The sequence below is a fragment of the Protopterus annectens genome, chromosome 3.part0 (assembly GCF_019279795.1).
Source record: "Protopterus annectens isolate FY-2018-M chromosome 3.part0, PAN1.0, whole genome shotgun sequence".
In the NCBI taxonomy this organism is placed as follows: domain Eukaryota; kingdom Metazoa; phylum Chordata; order Ceratodontiformes; family Protopteridae; genus Protopterus; species Protopterus annectens.
In genome coordinates, this window is record NC_056731.1 from 1,121,991,540 (window position 1) to 1,122,014,017 (window position 22,478).

The window sequence follows — 22,478 nt, forward strand, 5'->3', positions numbered from 1 at the left end:
CAATAACATAGTGTTTGGAGAGACCTTCATATTCTCCAGTGTTCTCAGGAATGCCAAGTGGGGTTCCTGTAATAGGGAGGGTGTTCTGTAGCAGGCTACAAACTGAAAGGCAGTTTTGCCCGCTGTTAGTTGCACATGGATGGTTTCTGATGCTTCGTGCAGTGCCACTAACCTGGAGGTGTAGATATCTTTGATGAATACAGATACTTTTGTGCTTCGGTCCGAGTTTTGGCGATGACACACATGGTATGAGTTATAACCTGGTAGTGCTGGGGTGCTCTCTGGAGCCTTGAACCAGGCTTCTGTTACTGCACAGACATCGATTTTCTCCATACTGAGGAGAGTCTCGAGTGCGTGCATCTTGAGGTTTAGACTTCTGGCACTGAGTAGCATTACCTTTAGTTTTTTTATCTTTGGGTTGTCTTTGGAGGTGGGTTTGTCCTTTGAGCCTTGCCTAAAAAAGGCACTATGGGGGTGGCAATAGCCTTGGCCAGTATTTGAAAGCCTAAGGGTGACAGGTGCAAGCCGTCCCTAGCGAAGCAACGTGGCTTGTCGAGCATGTCATCCCAGGCTGACAGACACTGGATCCCCTTTGAATGACACCAATACTTTAGCCAGTTGTTGAAACTGATCATTTTGTCTTTATACTGTGGCATCATTCTTGGTGAGGGCAAGATGCTACTCAAGGTGAGGGACATACCAGCCTGGGCTACATGGTCAGAGAGCTCCTCTATGTCTCTTTTCAGTATAAAAATTGTGTAAACTGAAATTATATTGTCTATGGAAAATTGTATTTATTTTCCCACTGTGGGGTTGCCATAATGTTTTAAAGTGCTATTTAATGTGTTTTTCTTTTGTCAAAAAAGTACCTTTTGTTGACTGGTAATTTTACCGGCATTTCCTGCTTGTTTTCTCTGAGAAAGAGGCACCATTTTCGGCTATACCATGGAAAAGGCTACTGGCCCCATGGTCAGTCCTTCTTCCAGCCACAAAACAAAAAAGTTATGCAAACAGCCTTTGTCACCACAGCAGGCTAGCAATTAGCCACAGGTAGGTGACTCTGCTGTGGCCATTTGTTGTACCTCAAACCATTCATCTTTTACCCCAGATCCCTCTGGTGTAGCACCTACAGTCATTATGGACTGGGGGTTTGCTATATCCTCTGCGGCTTTTGGAGTCCTCTCAGTGGGCAAAGGAGAGCCACTCTTGTCAGTCCTGGGAGAGGACACAAGGAAGGTTTCCCTGTTGTGTCAGGATGCTGTGCCCATCCCTGGGGTAGTAACTGCTGCCATTAGTAACAGGGCTGGTTCCATTTCTCCTGTCAAAAAGAAACAGAAATTCAAGTATGTATCTGCTCCTCCTCAAATTTCTTTGGAGAGGAGTAGTTTACTGGGACTGACTTGGGGTTTAATTCAGACTAATGATCCTTCTTGAAATGTAATTTCTGGTAAAAACAAGAGGGATTCCTATTTTTCTGAGGATATTTAAGAGTCTGAATCTGAAAAGGAAGATGCAGGAATGGATTCAGGGCTTTGTTCTCAGATTTCTGATTCAAACTCAGAGAAAGCCCAGTTTATGATACTCCCTGTGAAGTGTACTCTTTCTCTGAGACTATTGCTAGATTGTCCCAGTGTTTTCAGTGGGAGAATGATGAGCTTTTTCAGCCCCTCATAAAATAATCTAATAATCTGAGATGTTACAGAAGGATTTTCCAGACCCTGCACCCTTTCCCCCTGTCCTGTTTGTTTTACAGGATGTGCATCTTAACAAGCCTGCAGTTTTCCTGATCACTGCTGCAGTAGCTGTTCCCTCCATCCATCCCACATGTTTTTGTTCTGTTTTTTATGCCAGGGTGTAAACATTTTTTTTTGTTGTTCCTAGAATTGTCTTTTCAGGGTTCAGGCTCCTTCTCTCTGCTGGCAGGAAACTCTGAAGGGCTTTGTGATAAAACTTGTCTTTTAGTCAGCTCAGCTCAGCTCAAGCTGCTTAACAGTTTAGGTGCTTGGAAGGTGCTCGCAAGCTTTGGAAGCTGGCTGGCTGGTATACCCTTGGCAGGGTGTAACCCATATAGCTAAGGCTACTGCACCAATGATCATCTGAACATCTGCCATTATGTTAAGTTCATCTTACACAACTGTACTTTTTCCCTGCATGCTCTGTCCATTATTTTTTGAAACAGCTCTTCTTTAGCAGTCTCATACTTTTGTAGTTTTATCAGTTCATTTGAGTAGCTGTTTAAAGCTTCGTCCATTGTTTCCAGCCTTTTGTTATTTGATTTGATATACTTTTTCGATGTTTTGTTTATTTTAGTCAGCTCTGAACACACTAAACAGCTACAGGTTCTTCCCAGTCAGGGTTTTCTTTTTACCTTTTCTAGTTAATTTTATTTCAGGGTCTCTTAAGTGTCTTCTTTGCTCGCATCCAGGCATCTTCAGCCCACTCCATTTGCTCTTGCTAAGCTCGGGCTCACTTCACTCCTCTACCCTACCCCCATTCCCACCCACCCCGGGTTTCCCCAAATTTATCATTATACAACCTGTTGTAGCCCTATCCCAACCCCAATTAAACAATAGCCTATCCTAACCCAAACACTAATCCCACCCTTTTCCTTGCTCTCTCTGTCTCTCTCTCTATCCCTAATACTACTTCAGTCCACCCACTTGTGCATCACTCCCAGACTACTACTACTTTCCTTCCTGCTCCACCTGGTCTATACTTTTCATAATTCTATTTCCCTCTTACTCTTACCTACGTACAGCTTCCACACTACCCACCTTAATGCCTTACTCCATCTCCCCTCTATTATCACTGCACTCTCTTTTCTACTACCTGTCTCACCCTTATCATATTGGTGAACTTCATCCTATGCCCTTTCGCCTTATCTTCTCAATTGTATCTTCATATCACACTAAACTAGTCTATTTGCCACTATCTCCCACTCTTTCACATGATGCTCCATCCTACAATATTACCACTCTCTCCCACTCTTTCACATGATGCTCCATCCTACAATATTACCCTTCCCTTCCTAATCTCCCCCTCACTCTATAACATCTCCTGCACTCAGTTTTACAAAATAAAACTTTTCAGCCATTCTCTATCTACCCCGAAATATAAGTTAAGAAGCTCAAACCTCTACTTATATTACACTAAACCAAATTTTCTTTCAACCTTCCTGCTAGATGGAGATATCCACCCAATCCTGGCCAATCTCCTACCGCTACCCCCACTACCACTAATTCACCTACTACAAATCAACACCCCTCCTCTCCAACAAAACACATCCCTATCTACTCTATCAACCTTCAAAGTCTAACCAATAAAATTACTGAATTACATGCTTGGATAGCCCATCATTCCCCTCACATCCTAACATTTTCCAAAACTTGGCTCAAACCTCACATCTCAGATTCTGAAATCCTTCCCCCTGGCTATAACATCTTCTGACAAGACAATTTCCAAAAAAGGAGGAGGTGCTGCGATTATGTACGCAGTGATACTTAACCTCTCCTCCCTCTCCTTCCCATCCCTGACATTCACCCTGCAGAGCTTATTCTCAACTGTCACATTAACCCACACGAAAAATCCTATTCCTGCCATTTATATTCCTCCTGGTAACAACATACTTATCCTAGAATCCATTCTATCCTAGATCTCCCTACAGGACAATCATACTAGGAGACATCAACATTGATTGGAATAAACTGTCACTAAATTATTTTTCTCTTAGTATCAGCCTCTACAATTTCAGTCAACTCATCACAACCCCCTCCTGTATTAACAAAAATACTTCCTCAACCCTTGATTGGATATTAACATCCAACCCTAATCATTACCAGAATCCTACCACCATACCCAACTTAATAAGTGACCACCTCCCTACCTTCATTCAAAGGCTGCCACACACCATCAAAACCCACCTCTACAGGGAATGCCATAACCTGGCTAGCTTTGATGAGGAAACCTTTAACAACCTACTCTCTGTAGTTAATTGGTCACTCCTCTACAACCTTCCTCTACATGATGATGTTATTGAGTTCAACAATACATACTAAACACTCTAGCACCTGTTAGAAAAATCAGAATCAAAACAAATCCCAGTCCCTGGGTCACCAAAGGCACCCTCTCCACAATGAAACTTAGGGACAGTACTTGGAAGCAATGATGGAAGACTAAATCCCCCTCTCTCCTCCTTAAATACAAAGAACTAAGAAACCTCACCAAAAAAAACACATTATTCAGGACAAGAAAAAATTTTATCAGGAAGCCTAATCTACCACCACTCAAACCCTAAACATTTTGGCACATCATGAACAAGATACTTCACCTAGGGAAGACAACTACTTCAAACCCTTTCCCCAATAAGACACCTCTTAAAACTGCTACCTTACTTAACACACACTTCATGGACTCCATCCATAGACTAGCTCCTTCTGTCCAAAACCAAATACAATCCCCCACCACCCCCAGCACCTATCTCCCTTCTGCCTTTTTCCTAAAGCCCCTCTCCACTGCCTACATAAAATCCTTCTTACTGAAACTCAAACCTTGCTCCCCCCTTCCTTCAACAATCTACCACCACAATTTCGCAAACTTGCAGCAAACACTATTGCTTACCCCATCTCTATCCTTATGGAAATCCTTCTATACCCTTCGCCTTCACAAAGGAGGTAACCTCACAGATCCCTCCAACTTCCGACCACCTCTCACAAAATTCCTAGAGAATTGTATTCATAGACAACTTCTCAAATGCCTACTCCAGGAAAACCTCTTGAACCCCTCCCAACATGGCTTCAGGCCTCATCACAGCACTGCCACAGCCCTTCTATCCTTCACCCAGTCAGAGGCTAGAGACAACAATAAACTGATATCAAGCCTTTTCAGGCATTTGCCACCGTCTCCCACCATATGCTCCTATTTTAAACTATCCAATCTCAACCACTCCTCTGTCACTATGCTCTGGTTCTCTAGCTATCTTAACAACAGATTACAATTGGTTAGATAGGAAATAAGAGCAGGAAGTTTGCTATCTGTCTAAACAGGAGTCCCCCAAAGATCCATCTTAGGGCCCCTACTCTTTAACATCTTTACTAACAATCTATGCTCCTACTGCTGCACATCTTCACTAACTCAGTATGCAGAAAATTCTACTCTTGTTATCTGCTCTAATAACATCACCAACCTCCATACCCTCACTCAGAGGTCTTGCAACACCCTTGAACACTGGCTGATTGGCAACCAACTCATCCTTAACCCTATAAAAACTAAATTACTTCTTTTCCTTTCTAAAACTATGTACAAGCTTAGTGCCTCCTTCTGTATCTGTTCCCTAGACAACACTATCATACAAGCCAATGCCCACACCAAACTCCCAGGTGTTACAACAGACAATCAACTAAAATTCAAACTTCACATCCAACATTGGATAAAAACAAAACAAAACAAAACAAAAACGTGGTCTACTGTACAGAAACAAAAAATATCCATCCTCTACCTCAAGGATGTCTCTTGCCCAAGCCTACATCCTTCCCTACCTCATCTCCTATCCTCCAAACCAACCTTGTAATCAAACTTGAACAAACCTACAACTAAATTGCTAGATTTGTTAGTAACCTCCTCTACAAATCTCACCACTGCCTCATTCTCAAACTACATTGGCTTGAATTCCCTCAACTACTCCAACTCTCTCAGCTGCAAATGTCCCATTCACTAATTAACAAACCCACTAACTGTCCCTCCCTGTCCACTGTTATATCCCTCTATATGCCTACACATTCTGTCCATAGCTCAGAACAATTCCTTCTCAACACCAACAAGCCAAACAAATCAATAGGCAGATTGCTCTACAAGTGCTCTGTATCCCATACTTGGAACAAACTTCCCAGTAATATACATTTTATCAAATCTACCTTGCTCTTCAAAAAAGAACTAAAAACAGGCCTTGCTACTACAAGCTCCTGCTCTTGCCACCACCCCACCTAACTCATACTTCCTTATTATGTCCTTAACGTGCTCTCCTTCCTAAAGAATAGTTAACAAATAGTGCACAACCTCTCTTACTCTACTAAACAGCAGAATTCTTAATTCACTATCTTACGAAAATACAGCAATGATTCTACATCCTCTCTCATACTAATAAACGGATGCATGTTTTTAATTCACCTTCTCTTTCCCTCCAAAATATTTTCTTGCCTCACTTCTTCCTCTCTCTCACTTCTCTATCCTTACGACTATTTCATGTAGTACCTATTCTACCTCACTGCTAATACTTTTTTTCTTCACCCATCTAATCAAGCCTACAAGTTCTAATCATGTAAATTTTCTGGTTTTACTTGATATGTTAATTAGAAAACAATATATATTTGTATCTTCTGTCTAAAACTTGTGTACTCTGTTATCTTCTGAATTTCCTCCATCTTTGTATTTGCTGATTTGTATATTGCATGGATGTCTGCCATTATATGGTGTTTTATATGTATAGTATCGTTAAAATATTGTATTTTTCCTTTTTATGTGGAGCTTTTCTTCTTGGGTCTCCACTGAAAATGGGTCATATGGCCCAGTTGGACTAACCCGGTTAACAAAAGACAGATAAATAAATAAATATGCAGACAGTGTCTATGTATATAGACCAAGCCACAGAAAAAAAGTGATTCATAATTTGTGTGTATAGGCTTGCTGATTAAATTTGCATGCAAAATTCTGTTGCGTTATTGACAAACTAGTATTGATTTCATTTAATAACTGTACATTTTACTAGTAAAATGTACACAATAACTGTAAATAAGCCTCTTCTAAATGTTTTAATCTGTTCATTCTGATTTATTTTTTTAAATAGTTTGCCTTTTGTTAATCCTTACTTTCTCCACTTCATCAATCATCACATTTGCTTAATGGGAGATTCTACGTTTTCCATTTCTCTGCAGAAGTACCTAGCTGCCACTGTTGGACCCTTGGAGTCACTGCATCTGGTCATCTGCAGCAGCACTAGTATTTTTTCCCCTCTGGCTGTTTTTGACCATTGATCATTTCCTCCCAGATACTATAGTGGTCCATGCATTTCACCTATGTGAAGAGTCCTAGAGCTCATTCATTCTCTGGGGGTAAAAGGGCAGAGTGTACTGGGAGCATCTTCAACATCATCATCATCATCAGATGTGAAGATCAGGTCAGAGAGTTTTTACTTTAAGTCCAACCACCTCACTGCCATACCTCTCAACTTCTCAGTGCAAGAAATCTGGACAAAGCCTGATGAAATGGGGGGACAAAGGCCCAAAAATAGGGACACTTTTTAAATATTGCTCTAATAAACTTAGAAAGTTACTAGAGTAACGTGGTTTGTTTTAACATCCATTTTCTGAAGGGCTTGAAGTGTGAAACTCAAATGTATGTCATTATTTAGTGACTTTAATCCTCAGATCATTCCAGTGATTTGCCAGAAAACCACAAATTTTATGAGGAACAGATGAAAAATGTGAGTCAAAAAATCTGGACATTCTGCAAAAATCTGAACAGTTGGAAGGTATGTTCATCAATCATGCCAAGGGCTGGCATGCACTGGGCCTTTGTGATACACATTCATGCTTCTGCAAGTGATGTGATCAAATGATCCCTGCCCTCTCCCCTGTACAGGGGGCAGAATTGTGTGAACTCCAGTCTCAGCTGGGGATTAAACTGCAGAAAGTGTGCCCCAAGCCCCCCACCACCAAAAAAAAAAAAAAAAGAGGACTAATCCTCCTCATTCTTCTACTTCTCCTTCACCAGCTTCTGAAGGTGCATAAGAAAGAGCCTGAACAAGTCATCAAACGTGGGTCAGCAGGGCTGTATTTAGGGTTTTATTTCTTTCCATAACCAGAGCAGGCTTATTTGTACACCTTAAGATTTCTTCTATCCTGTTCTCTTACATGTCCACTCATATTCTGGCTTCCAGCAGCTAGTGGACACTGCATGTGTCCAGTGTTGCTAAAAAAAGGAAAACAGTATTGGGCATGATCAGCTCTCCCTTACACAAGCTAACCATAAGCAAGACATAAGCAGGACACATGCATTCAGAACCTGGATAACACCGAGGAGCCTTGCAGACAAAATGCAAAGGAGCTAAAGATAACCACTCAGAATGCAAAGCAACTGCAGATATGAATAAATGGACCAGTTTTATTAACGGTTTCAAGTTGAGCGCTTTAGTCCTGTTAAACCCACAGGCATTCTTAATCGCAGGACTCTAGTGAAGCATGAGGTATATTATTCACATGCTACTGTCCTACAAATTACATATTAAGCTTTATAAAGTCTCTTCCATAAAAAAATAAAATAAACAGCAGTGTTATTATTCATTAATATTCATTAAGTGCATTAAATCTCAAAAGAGATCTTACTTTATCTCATATTGCATTGCTGTAGTGACTTACTTGCTGAAACAAAAGCAGCAGAAAAATCAAAATGTTTGTAGAATCTACTCCTATATAAAAAACTCACCTGGTATATCACCTACATACAATGGGTCTTTGGTGTTTGTGGAAAGTGCAGAAGTTGGTCCTATGGTGTAAGTCCTCTCTGTGTCAACATCCAGCTGTACCACATTCTTCTGTTTAATTACTGTTTGAAAAAAATGAAGAGCATGAAGTTTTTAGAAAGTTCAAAACAGGATGCCAAGTTTACTAAGAAGATTTATACTTCTTTGCGAGGGGTCAGAGTTCACTAGGCTAGTGAAAGTAAACATGCAAGCCACCTATAAATGGTAGCCTTGTATTTGTACATTAATTTGCAGTATCCATCTCCTGTATATTAGAGTTTGACCATCTACTGGTTCTGTCAGAGACAGAGTGTATTAATAACGTTTGACCATTTCCAAGCTCTACAATAAAGTGCAAGTCAATACAAGTTACATTCAGAAACTGCAGCTCTGCAGGCAATTCTACAGATGAATGGATTAGATGGAATGCAATGGAAATTCCACTTTGTCATGTTTAGTCTTCCAAAAGAAGAATTTAACCAGAATGTATGCTTGGATTAGATTGGATTAGATCAGTCTTGTATGCTTGTAGGAACTCCTTTTAAAAACTACTTGTGCATGTGTGTGTTTGTAGTATGGACTATGTACACTATAATATTTTTGTTTTTTCAAATACCACTTCATTTGCAAAATGCTATTTGCAGAAGATTTAGCTTGACTGTATACAGTTCAGAAAACTATTTCATTCAATCACATGACTTTATTTAAACCTTTTTCTTATCAGACAGACTCAGAACACTTCATAGTATGAACCTATACTGTAGCTGAAATAAAATGCCCAAGTTTCCCGCCATGTTCTCTAACCATTTAGTAATGTCTCTTGAGACAACAGACTACATTTGTCCGTGCAACATATAGATAAAAGCAGACTTTGGTCACTAATGAACTAACACTTTGGGTCATGCCTTCTCAGGGTTATAAAGAAGTAACAAAGGAATAACACTGAAATACCCATGTTTCAAAGGTGACAGCTAATATAAATGGCACTTCATTTACAAATTAAGGAGCCACTTAAAAGTTAAGAATAATGCAATTTGGTGTCCCACATTTAGTCCATTACTGAGGACATTAGATAGACATGTGTAGTGGCCAAAAATTAACATAGTTTCCTTTTTCTACAAAATAGCAAACATATTTAAATACAGATATAAGCCACTACAATGATACCTGATAATCCAAATTGTATGATCTTGATTATGTTAGCTTGAAATGGGTTGCTATGGAAATAGTACATGCAGCATTTTTCGTGCCTCATATGTTCTCTTGAATTCTCACACATATCTGTTCAGTGGTCCAAGTAATATAGTACAGATTAGAGATTACAGATTAAATCATAACTAGCTCTCAGATAATAGGTAGTGGCTCAGGATATTATATACAAACTACAGAAGAGGGGGGAGGGTTACAAAACCCAAAGTTTGCAATCCTCCTACCAAATGTTACTTTGTAAATCACCCCATGTAGAAGCCGGGTTTTTCAAAGCACATATAAGGAATATGCTTATTTTGCGACCAGTTATGCACCCTTTATTGAGGATGTTTCCAGAATTTTGAGAAAGCATTGGTACATCATTATCATGGATAGTACCTTACAGACATTGTCAACACTGTTTCCAAGGTCACCTTTATAGGAATTCTCCTAGTCTTATGGATAGAGTGGTTCATTCTAGGAAGATTTTTTTTTTCGGAGATTAATGTAAAATCTGAAGTTTCTTCTACTTGTAAAGGTTGCTCTAATTCAAAATATCTGGGTTTGGTCACTGAATGTTATTCCAGAGTTGTAACAAGGGTGGGGCAAATGGGGCAGCTGCTTCAAGAAGAAGATGTTAGGGAGCATGACTGGTAGATACCGATTCAGCAGTGCAGTGCTGGTATTAATTTCTGTATGGGCATTTCTGAATGCTGGTATGGAGATGAATTCCATTACCACATTTGGGGTCAGGACATAAATTCTTCAGTGCTTTGTGTGTGCTGTAAATAGTAACAAGTGGTTTGCTACAGTTTTTAACAATATAAAATATTTTCTGTAAGTCCTGAAGTAGAGGACCCTTTCATTTTTTGCTCAGATCATGAAAAATGGACCTAGCTATATCAGGGAATGGACATTATTTTTGCTCTTCAACTTAGACTTGTAGGGTGCCTGAAACTAGATGAGCCAGGTATGTCCCTTTCTTATATCAATGGTAATTTATGTAAAGATGTACAGCCTTTTAACTGTTGTATGAGAGCTCTTATGTATGGTTTAAAGTGTTCTTATAATTTGTACGTTATCTGTCGGATCACCTGACAGAGTCAGATGAGAATTCAAGAACATGCATGAGACATTAAAATGCACTAACGACTACTTTTGTAGCTAGTACATAATCAAGGTCATGAACATTTTAAGCATTTTATCATGTGTAATTGTAATAAATTATATTTATATTTACATCTTTTAGATATTTTGTTGAAAAAAAAACTGTTTATTTTTATCTATAACACACTTGGGTGTTAATGGTCATGAAAATGAATTGCTTTGTAACTCTCATGATTTCTATGAAAAACATAATCACCTCAAAAATTAATGGAATACAAGGCCCCTGTTGTGAATATACATGAGTCCTTTAACTGAACTTAACTGATCCCCTAATTTACCTGTACAGCCTTGACGCATACAGTAGGGCAGACTAGTAAAGCAGGGTTAGATATAAAGAAGGACAGATCTTGCATTCTCTGCAAATAGTTTTTGATTTTCTGCAAAATCATTGAGGGTTTCAGTCAGTTAACAATACCAGACATTAGACATGTTTAACACATCTATTAATCAGGAAAAACAACTAAACAAAAGTGTCCCTTTATAGAGGAGACCTGGGAGCACTGTCTGATCAAGTGACTTACTCAGATTTACACTGTAGGCAAATGGAGGTGGCAGGAGTCAAGCCCTGTTCCACTGGCTACAGGAAACAGCGCATTTGTAGCTCACAGACATACTCCACCACATTAAATGCAGACGATTACTGTTCAGAAAGCATATGATGATGTAAAATGTTTTGGCCTATTAACTGTTTAACTGAATTAAAGTAATATTTAAAACTATCCCTGATTTTGAGCCTTTGTCCCAGATTATTTGTCTCCGTGTCCTTGATTTTTGAGCAAGAAGTTGAAAACTATGCATACTGACAGTGAGCAGAGGTACAAATGAAAAGAAAGCAAAACGGTAGTAGTGTTTCCAAAAAGAGAATGGTTACAGAATTACAATTACATGCTAGAAAGAAGATCAGCAATTCCCGTGCAGTAAGGTTCAGCGCAAGAAAGATAAAGGGACAAATTTTAGGCAAATGAATTTGGTAATATACCAGAGATGCCACGGAAAGAAGACAACTAGGAAGAGGACATGAAGGCAATCAGTGTACAGTACCAGAACATTTGTTGGATCAACAAGCTTATGTACTGGATAGGTAGATGACCACAAGATAGCCATTCTTATTTGCCATAACAAAGCCTATTAGGAAATTAATGGTTATTTAAGGATAACCATTGAATGGCCATCTGATGATGGAATAACATTTAGCACTGAAATGTAAAGTTATGTACTTTAAAAACTAAGTATAATACAGAATATTTGTGTGCAGGATTTAATTTTGGAAGAGGTGTTTTATTATAAACTCTTGGGGATCATTATTTCTAACAATTTTACACAGGTGGGTTTGCTTTTAAAATGTACCTATTAAAAATATTGATAATGTGATATACCTTTATAGAGCCTTTATTGACTAGCTATGGAGTATAACAGCTTTTCTGTATGTGCACAGCAATGGATTTGAATAGATTAGAAGCTGTGGAAAAAACACAAAGAAAATGAATGTTTTTCTAATCTAAATTATCATGAAAGATGTAGGAAGGATAATTTTAGTATACAGGGCAATATGTAATTAAGATTATGACTAAATCCTGATGTTTATTGATGTAATAAAACATTAAAATACAAGATGATGAATTCTACTGTTTATTTAAATAGAACAAAGATAAGGCAATATTATATTACATAAATAATTTCAATTAATTGGAATTACCTACTATTTAATGTTGGTAGAACCATCATTCTAGAGTCAGTTAATAGGAATTTAGGTAGCCGGGCTGGTTTAAAGGTGCTTAATCCATTTTTCGTAGATTATGTGTTCCAAAAGGGCCCTAGGGCCAGAACACAGCAGACTAACTTATTAATTTATGAATGTGTCACACTGGCTGACTTTTAAATAAGCAAATCTGCAACAAGAAAGATGCTGTCAGGTGTGTGTAGCTAGGAAAGCAGTATGAGTCAGGCAAGGCAGAACAGGGTAATTTAAAATGAAGGTCAAACAGGGACTATTAAAATGAGGGGCAAAGTACCACATTGTAAAGAGACGGGTAAAGAGTTTCTGAAACAATATTAGTGAATGGCATAAAATCTTCATGGAGGATTGTGACATTAAAAGAAGCAGATCTGTAGGAAGAAGCAGGCAGTAAAAGAAGAAATACTGCAAGCCTATTTTTGTTTTCATGAGAAGAAATAAAAAAAGCTTGGAATTCCCAGAAAGGCAATGAAGTAATTGAAGGACAAACGATGGGCACCACTATGTATATCAAAAACAAACTCTTCAAGGAACTCTTAGAAAGTCAAGAAAATGGATGGACAGCATTTCAGAATACTTGTATAACTTGTGCCAAAAAAAAAAAACACACTCGGGTCCCTCAACAACAGGTACAAATATGACTCTGTCATTGTACATGTGGGTGTGAATGACCTGAGACGTACCTCCCTGAATTACATGAAGAGACATGGAGGAGCTCTTGGATTATGTAGCCCAGGTGGGTATGACCCTAGCCCTGAGCAGCATCCTACCATCAACCCAGAATGATATCACAGCACAAGCAGAAAATGATTGATTTCAACAATTGGCTAAGTTTCTGGTGTCATTCTAAGGGGATCCAGTATCTGCCTGCCTGGGATGACATGATTGACAGACCTCAATGCTTTGCCAAAGATGGCCTGCATCTGTTACCCCTGGGGTTCTGGATACTGGCCAAGGCTCTTGCCACCCCTATAGTGCCTTTTTTAGGCAGTGTTACAAAGACCAAGTTACCACCGTAACAGCTACAAACAAATGCAATCTAAGGGTCATGCTGCTCAATGCTAGAAGTCTAAATCTCAAAATGCACTTGCTCAAAGCACTCCTTAAAATGAAGAACATCAACATTTGAGCCGTAACAGAGAAATGGTTCAAGCCAGCAGAAAGCACCCCTGCACTACCAGGCTATAATTCATTCCACACCTTTTGGCCCCAGAACTTGGACCAAAGCTCCAAAGGTGGTGGTGTTTACATATTCATAAAGGATGCAAACACCTCCAGACTAGTAACCCAACATAAAGCATCTGAGATACTTCAGGTGCAGCTAAAATTGGGTAAGACTGCAATTCAGGTCATAGCCTGCTACAGGTTCCCAACCATGTCCCAAGACTCACACTCCATGTTTCTAAGCACCCTGGAGAATATTAGGGTCCAACCTAACACTCTCATACTGGGCAACATCAACTACCCCTCCATTAACTGGGAAAACTACTCATGTACCAATACACTTGCTGAACGTTTCCTGGAATTCATTAAATTCCAGTGCCCTGGACCAGCTTGTTCTTACCCCCACTAGAGGTAGCAACATCCTTGACCTGGTCATTACTAACATGGGTGACCACTGCGCTACACCAATAGTCAACTCCTCCCTGGTTAGATCCAGCCACAAACTAAACACCTTGGAAATCCACCCCCCCCCCCCCCCCCGCAAAGGTAACTACCATGGAAAACTTCTCCAAAGCTAACTTTGGGCTCCTAAAAACAGAGGTGGCTAACTTCATGGCACCCATGCAAATGGTGATCAGTTGCATGACAGCTGAATCATACACCAATGGACTGTACGAACACGGACACACATGCATGGATCTCACCATACCCAACAGAACCAAGATGCTCTCCTCCAAGAAAAGGAAGCCAGTCTGGTGGTCCCCTCCCATAAACAAACTCTACAACAGAAGGAGGAAACTGATGTGGAATAAGGTGAAGTACCAAGACTGGAAAAACTTCCTTATCAGCCTCAACAAAAAGTTGAGATCCTTCATCAAATCCTCTAAGACTAGCTATGAAAACAGAATTGCAGCAGATAGTAAAGACAACCACAAGGCCTTCTATAGTTATGTAAAGAATCTCCACAGCAATACCCAGATTTGCTCTGAGCTACTGCACAATGGTACCTCCTATACCAAGGCAACAGATATTGCCAATATACTGGCTGACAGATTCAGTGCCAGCGTTAACCCCCCCCCCCCGGGGACCAGTCACACTACCAGTAGATTGCTAGGCATCCAGTATTACTGCTGCACAGGTTAAAACAGCACTGTCCAAGGCCAAGAATATAGCTTCTATGGGACATGACAATATCCCCTGGCTGTGTTCTACATGAACTACAGAGTGAACTGGCACCTCACCTTTGTGTCCTGTTCAATCACAGCCTCATCTCAGGCTTTGTCCCTACCAAATGGTGCACTGCTACAGTTATCCCTCTCCACAAAGGAGGAGTGACTACAGACCCTGGGAACTATTGCCCCATTAGCCTGATGAGTCTGATATGCAAAGCTATGGAATGCATCATCATGGACCTAATAAACAAGGATATACGGAATCTCCAAACTCTGGATCCCACACAGTTTAGTTTTGTGAAGGGTAGATCATGCCTGCTCAACTTGGTTAACTTCTTTAAGTCAGTCACCAGAGCTGTGGATGAAGGCAAGGTGGTCCATACAGCCTACCTTGATCTGGCCAAGACCTTTGATACCATTCATCACTCAGGAATCATAGAAAAACTCACTAAGCTATGCATCAACCCCTATATCACTAGGTGGGTTGCAAACTGGCTCATAGGTAGAACCCACAGTGTGAAAGTCGCTGACTCCAAGTCAGACTGCTGACCAGTCACAAGTGCAGTCCCACAAGGTTTGGTCCTGGGTCCTCTTCTGTTTGGTATCTACTTTTCTGAAGTCCAGGCCAACACGAAGGGACTCTGGCTGACAAAGTTCACAGACAATTGGAAGTTGGTTGCTATTATTAACTCCCCGAGTGATGGTGACATCATACAGAAGGAGGCCTCACTGAGACCAATGACTGGTGTCAGAACTATGGCCTTAAGCTCAATGCCAAAAAATGTGTCGTCATCCCATTTGGGAAAAACCTGGTTCCCATGAAGTACCACATCAATGGTAGTCTATGAACACAGAAGGCGTTATGAGAGATCTGAGAACACAGGTTGACAGCAACCTCTCTTTTGACCACCACATTGCCACTGTGGTCAGAAAGTCCTTCTATGTGGCACATCTCATTAGTAAGGGTTTTGCATCCAGGAAGAAAGAGGTCATTGTCTCCTTCTACTCTTCCCTCATTAGGTCAATCACTGAGTGCAATGCCCTATTTGGCATGTACCTCACTAAACACCTGCAACAACTGGAGAGGCCGCAAAAGTACCTCACAAAAAGGATCCTAGGCCTTAAACATTTGTCCTATATGGACAGACTAAAATAACTCCAATAACTCTTCTCTGTCTCATATCATTTACTTAGAGGTGATCTCTGCTTGACTTACAAAGCCATGTCTGACCCAGCTGTGTTAGAAATACTACATCTAAAAAAATACCAATCCCTCCACACCACACTCTCCAGAGACCTCAACCTCATTACCACAATCAACAGAACATGCTAGAGGGACAGGTTCATAACCCAGAGACTACCCATGCTATGGAATAGACTTCCTATACATGTCAAGCAGAGCACCTGACTGCCCCTCCTCAAGAGAAATCTTGTTGAGTGGATGGGAAATAGAAAAGTCACCCCAGGGATCACTCCAGTGGCTTTACTCGACAGAGGCACTGGGAACTAAAGTCGGGTGTCACAATGCCAGGGTAATCCTATGGGCTAGGCTTGTAAAGGCCCCAGGGCCATTAGTCTAGTACACACCTATGAACTAGTAACTTTGCCTTTGACATCTTTGGCAATGGGACATGCTGGAGATGAATAGAAAATGACAATTAAATTTGTCATTAGCACTGGAACAGTAGGAACATCGACAGCTACAGGTTATACAGTGATACACAGAATGATGTCTCTATTAAAAGAAAGAGTAGCAGGTTATCTTAAAATTTGGGATGGAGACTTAGATGTAATAAAATTAACAACAAATCAGCCAGGGGTGGGGTGGAGTGACAGTTCAATGAACATAGCTTACCTTCATTTTCAAAAAGTTTTTTGGCACTACAGTATAAGACTTGTAAACGAACTGAAAAGCCAGTAAATAAGATCAAGGTTACTAATCCCATTCAAGACTTCGCTAATGTACTGCAAGTGATGTGGATGATGGTGTACATTGCCCAGCCTGATGAATTTGCCTATTACAATACTGCTGGGCAAAGAATGCAAATCATTGCATATACTGAGGATATGCTAAAACAAGAAACATGCCTTTTTAAAAAAGGGTTTCAAAGGCTGCAACAGATAGGATACAATAAAAAATTAAAAGTAACCCAGTAAGGTTCAAGGAATGTTAAGGATGTGGCAGATGAGCAACAGTACTGTCAAAATAATGTAAAATCTTGTGCGCAGGTCAGAAAATCATAGGCTAGAAATATGTAATAAGTTTCCTGCATCCACAAGCCACAAAAGAGAGACATTGTGATTTTAACTGCTGGCCTTAAAAGGCCCAAACAGTATGGAGGGTTAGCAAGCTGCTGAGCTAAATAGAATTAGCATTTATTCAAAGACACACTTTTGGCACTAAGTTAGTGTAACAGTTTCTTCCAGTGACATACAGGCAAGAATAAGAAACCTCAGTATATATTCAATCGAACACATAAAAGAGAAAGGCAACATATTGAAAACAGGTGGCTCAAAGGTTCAATCACAATAGTCGCGTGGCATCTGACTTTGAAGATTAAAGTTGCTTTTGTGATTTACGGAAATGGAAGTGAGAGCTTAGACTGTGTTTCCAGCAGGGTAGTATTTGTGAAAATATTTAATTGTTTTAGGTGACCTTGGAAATTGAGAACAGTTCAATGGGCCACGAGAACTACAAAATTACCGTGTGGTGTTTATGCAGGGGGAAGAAGGGTGTGTGTGCTGTGCTACTTTTGGAATGTAGAAATGTGCACAACTAGTACTAGCACCTATCTAGGCACCCTGAGGGGCCTTCCATTTAAGGCTGTACCGATATACTCACTTCAAAGCATGTATGACCCAGCCCTGCTCAGAACTGTAGACAGGCTGTCAACTGTGCCAAAGAAGAAGAACAAAAGCCCTCCAATTTGCTTAAAATATAATAATGAAGCTCATTGCCTGGATGAAGCCAAAAATTGGCATTCATGATTCTTGCCAGCAACTACTTGCTACAGTTTGGCAACACTCATTACAATTTTGGAGATTTGCTAAACTGTAGCATGGAGTTCCTTGCTACACTTCATAAACACACTGAAATATCACTGTCATTTAAGAAGCCGCACTCATGCCTGGTACTCAGAGCTGTTTAAATAATTACATCCTACAGGCAGTACTATTACAAGGACAGATCAGGAGATAGTGTTGATTGCTCTCCCCCAGTTGTTTGTGGTTGGGAAAACCTCTCTTCTCACCCCACCCTTGTTGTGGCTCTAGCCATACATGGCGTGTTTGGCTGCATTGGTTCAGTGCTGCTGTACTCTGAACTTGAAAATAGCAGGGCCCATGAATCAAATGCAGGTCTCCTGTCAGTGCAGGCAAATTTTAAATACCACTCAGATCTAAAAGTGCAGAATCCTGTTCCACAGGGTCAGTTAGTGAACATGATATCTTGTGTACAAACTGTCATTTCACGTGTGTAGATGCCTTTTGCAGCTATTATCAGTCAAGATGTGTCACTTTAGTCCAACTCCTGAAAATGTAAGATAATCCAAACTCAGTGTGCAATGACTTTCAGTGAAAAGTTGTTCATTTGTTAAGAGCATGTGTGTTTGTAGATGTATGAAATTTTCATTTTCTACACATTATCATCATCCTAAATAATGTTTTAGCTGATATAATTTATAGCTATGTGCTGCTTTTTCTAAACATATTTTAGTTATGAAGTACTTTCTCTTTGTTATAACAACTTTTCTGACAAAATAGTTGAAAAGACTCTGTATCTTTTGATGTCCATTTCTATAAAGTTTCATACTCCTATGTGGTAACCAGAAACCATGATTTTACTTGCCCTGGAAAGTACTCTCACTTAAATATCAATAGTCACTGTTAATAAAATCTGTGATATTTCTTGTGATCCTTACGTGCAACTTTGTGCCACTGTCCATCACATAGAGACTGCTGAGGAGTAACAGAAGTCCAGAAATCACCAGCACCATTGTTCACATGGACAGCCAGCTGCAAAAATAACATAACCATTGTTAGGAAAGAGAAAAAAAACATACATGTAACATTGGTACATCTTATCTCCAAATTCAGTGAAGCCAGTAACTGTAAGGGCCTCTTGCTGGCCTGATGATGTAGGGAAATCTGTTTGCTTGTGAGTCAGCAACACAGGTTATGGTAGTTTACCAGGCAGCAGAATGTCAGCCACATGGATGTGGGCCCTTAGTGAGTGATCAGCGGACAGCCCTCAAAAGAATACTTTAAGTTAAGGCACGGGAGAGACTCTAGTAAAAAACAGGCGAGCTCTTTTAATCAAATGTAAAGAACTTCACACAGGAGTCTAAGTGGAAATGTGTGGTAGCAGGTACATTGTCATATATGTTCATTATGCATGGCATAGCCATCAGTATAGGGGAGACCGCTAGATATCCTTTCTAGTCTTGCCTGCAGCACCCCACTCACTAAATCTTAATGTCACTGGGTGAGGGGAGACCATTGTGTAGCAGCATGTTGGTGCAACTGCAAGCCAGAAAAATAGAAAGGTTGGCAGTCACACTGAATTTAGAGGTCTTCCAGTCTAACCCTTTACCTCCCATCCAAGAATCATGTCAATGCACCACAGAGCCCCCCTGCACCCTCATGTCGGGGATATCCCCAGACTTATATATACTAACTCTATGGTCATACAACAGTGAGATTGAAATAAAGGCTGCCAGACTCCCTTTCCTTTCCCGTTATGCAACACTCTGCCCTCGCCACTATCTCTCTTTCTCCATTTTTTATTTTCTAGCCAAGAACAGAAAAATTAGCTCCATACTGCCTTTTCTTTTCAGAACTTGAAGATTTTTTTTTGCTCACCTCACAGAGCTGGATCCAGCACTAGGTGACCTAGGCAGTTGCCTAGAACCCATTGGCTGGGAAAGCCTGCTGGCCAGGGGGCTGCCACAATATTTAATTATATATTAATATATTAATTAAAATTATATAATATTTAATTATAAAACTACATGTGCATTTTTAGCAGCATTCTTCTTTAAGAACGCACTCTGCATCTGTGCATGCATCAACATACATACATCCTGAGAAGCAGCATAAGATCAACAGATGCATATTTTTGTTGCTGCAAAATTTCTTGGGTTCCTTTTCTTTTTCTTTTCCATTGGAAGAATTTAAAGTTCCCTTTTGAGACAAGGCTTCCAAGGAAGCCTTTTGGTAATGTATGTGTGGCTGTGTGTGAAATACCATAGATAGGGATGGCAGGTTAGTTAATTAACTTGCTCAGGGTCAAACCCTGTACCTTGGTTATAAGAAACAAGACCCCAAATCCTCTACATAAACTACCAGACTACTTAAAAGTCATACCACTTAACTGTCCAAATTTTTGCCTCATATTGCTGGTCTGTTCCTCATAAATCTTGTGGTTTTCTGAGAAGTCATTAAGGATTGACGTCACTAAATAATGACAGAAATTTGAATTTCAGACTTTATATCCATCATAAAATGCATGCTGATGCAAACATATAATTCCAGCAACTTTCTAAGTTTATAAGAGCAGTAATTAAAAGGTGTCCCTGATTTTGAGCCTTTGTCTCCCCATTATTTTAGGCTTTGTCCAGACTTCTTATGTTAAGAAGTTAAAGTTATGTTAAGAGTTTCAGTGTATTTTTCCAGGAATTGTGAGTTTCATTGGAAGAGAGGTTTACTGTTGCTCATGCTGAGTCTGTTTTCAATGTGCAACCATTTTCTTTAGCAAATGGCCATCAGTGTTTGTGCTATACAATTTAAAAGCAATATTAATGACAGAATAGGTAGTGTACTTGCCTTTGGTATAGAAGGCTGTGGTTCTACTCCCACACCATGTAAACATCTTGCTAACACTACAGGGTATTTTAAGGGGGATGGGGGTTCTTCACTGCTGAGTTTGTCCTTGTTTGGATGAGATGCCTAGTAACCATGCAACTATCAGCAGGCAAAACCACATTTCAAGTCGTAGCTGGTTATAGATCGCCCACCATGTCCCAAGATGCTCACTCTGCATTCCTTGAGACATTGGAAAATATAAAGGTCCTACCCAACACCATAATCTTGGGTGATTTCAACTACCCTGGTATAGACTGGGCGAACTACCAATGTTCCAACTCCTATGCTCAGTGATTCATAGAATTTATAAATTCAAATGCCCTTGAACAACTAGTATGTTCCCCCACTACAGGGGACAACATATTGGATTTAATCATCACAAATATGGGCGCCCATTGTACCACACCCGTTATCACACCCTCCTTGGTCAGATCTGACCACAAACTGATAACCCTGGACATCCTCACCCCTCCACCTCCCCCAGTCAAAGAAACCATAGTCAAAAACCTTTCCAAAACAAACTTCAAACTACTTGCATCTGAAGTGGAAAGCTTCACTATTCCCTTGCAGAAGGATAATGATATCCAGGATGCGGAATCCTACACCAAGGCACTCTATATGCATCTTCAGGATTGCATGGACCGTGCTATCCCAAATAAAACCAAGACTCCATCCTCAAGCAGGAAGAAACCAGTCTGGTGGACCCCGGCCATAAGCAAACTTTACAATAAAAGGAGACTTATACAAAAAAAGGCCAAATCTCAAGTAGAAAAATCATCCCTGATCAGCATTAGTAAGAAATTGAGGGCCCTCATCAAGTCAACTAAAGCTAATTTTGAAAAGAAAGTTGCCAAGGATGCCAAGGATAACCATAAGGCCTTCTATGGCTACGTCAAAAACCTAAATGGCAATGCTCAGGTCTGTTCTGAGCTAGTACATAATGGAACAAAATGCAGCGACCCTTCTGACATTGCCAACATCTTGGCTGACAGGTTCAGTGCAAACCCCCCCCCCCGACCACCTACAGGGCCTATTACCATTCCAGGGGATTGTGTAAGTCCAATTATTACTGATACGTTGGTTAACAAGGCTCTATCTAAAGCTAAAAACACTGCCTCCATGGGACCAGATGGTGTCCCAGGCTGTATCATACGCGAGCTCCAAAAGGAATTAACCCTGCATCTTAATACCCTGTTCAGTCTCAGCCTCTCCACAGGATATGTGCCGATAGAATGGCGCACGGCAACGGTGGTCCCGATACACAAGGGTGGGGCCACAACTGACCCTGGGAACTACTGACCAATAAGCCTGACCAGTCTGATCTGTAAGGCTATGGAGCGAATCATTATGGAACTCATAAATGGAGAGATTGGGAACCTCCAGTCACTGGACACCACACAGTTCAGCTTCGTCAAGGGCAGATCATGCCTCCTGGACCTGGTGGATTTCTTTGAGACAGTTACTCAGGCTATAGATAAGGGAAAGGAGGTACACACGGCTTACCTTGACCTTGCTAAAGCATTTGACACCATTCCCCATTCAGGTATTATTGATAAGCTCGGAGAAAACACAAAAAAAGCCAGCAAGATAGTTCCACCGTTTAATATAAGGCAAAAAAGAGGACAAACATGTCCAAATTCAAATACTCATACTAGTTTCGGCACAAGCCTTCATCAGT

General features: G+C 40.3%; 1 protein-coding gene across 3 annotated transcripts in view; it reads right to left on the bottom strand.

The window, feature by feature from the left end:
- The window catches only part of LAMA3 (laminin subunit alpha 3), a 2,187,360-nt gene that overhangs the window by 19,215 nt on the left and 2,145,667 nt on the right, over positions 1-22,478 (bottom strand). For all 3 annotated transcript variants that reach the window (XM_044065357.1, XM_044065355.1, XM_044065356.1), the window contains exons 75-76: positions 18,859-18,952; positions 8,476-8,595 (exon numbers count right to left, since the gene is read on the bottom strand). In XM_044065357.1, coding sequence (XP_043921292.1) covers positions 8,476-8,595; positions 18,859-18,952 — 214 coding nt within the window. The remainder of the gene's footprint in view (positions 1-8,475; positions 8,596-18,858; positions 18,953-22,478) is intronic.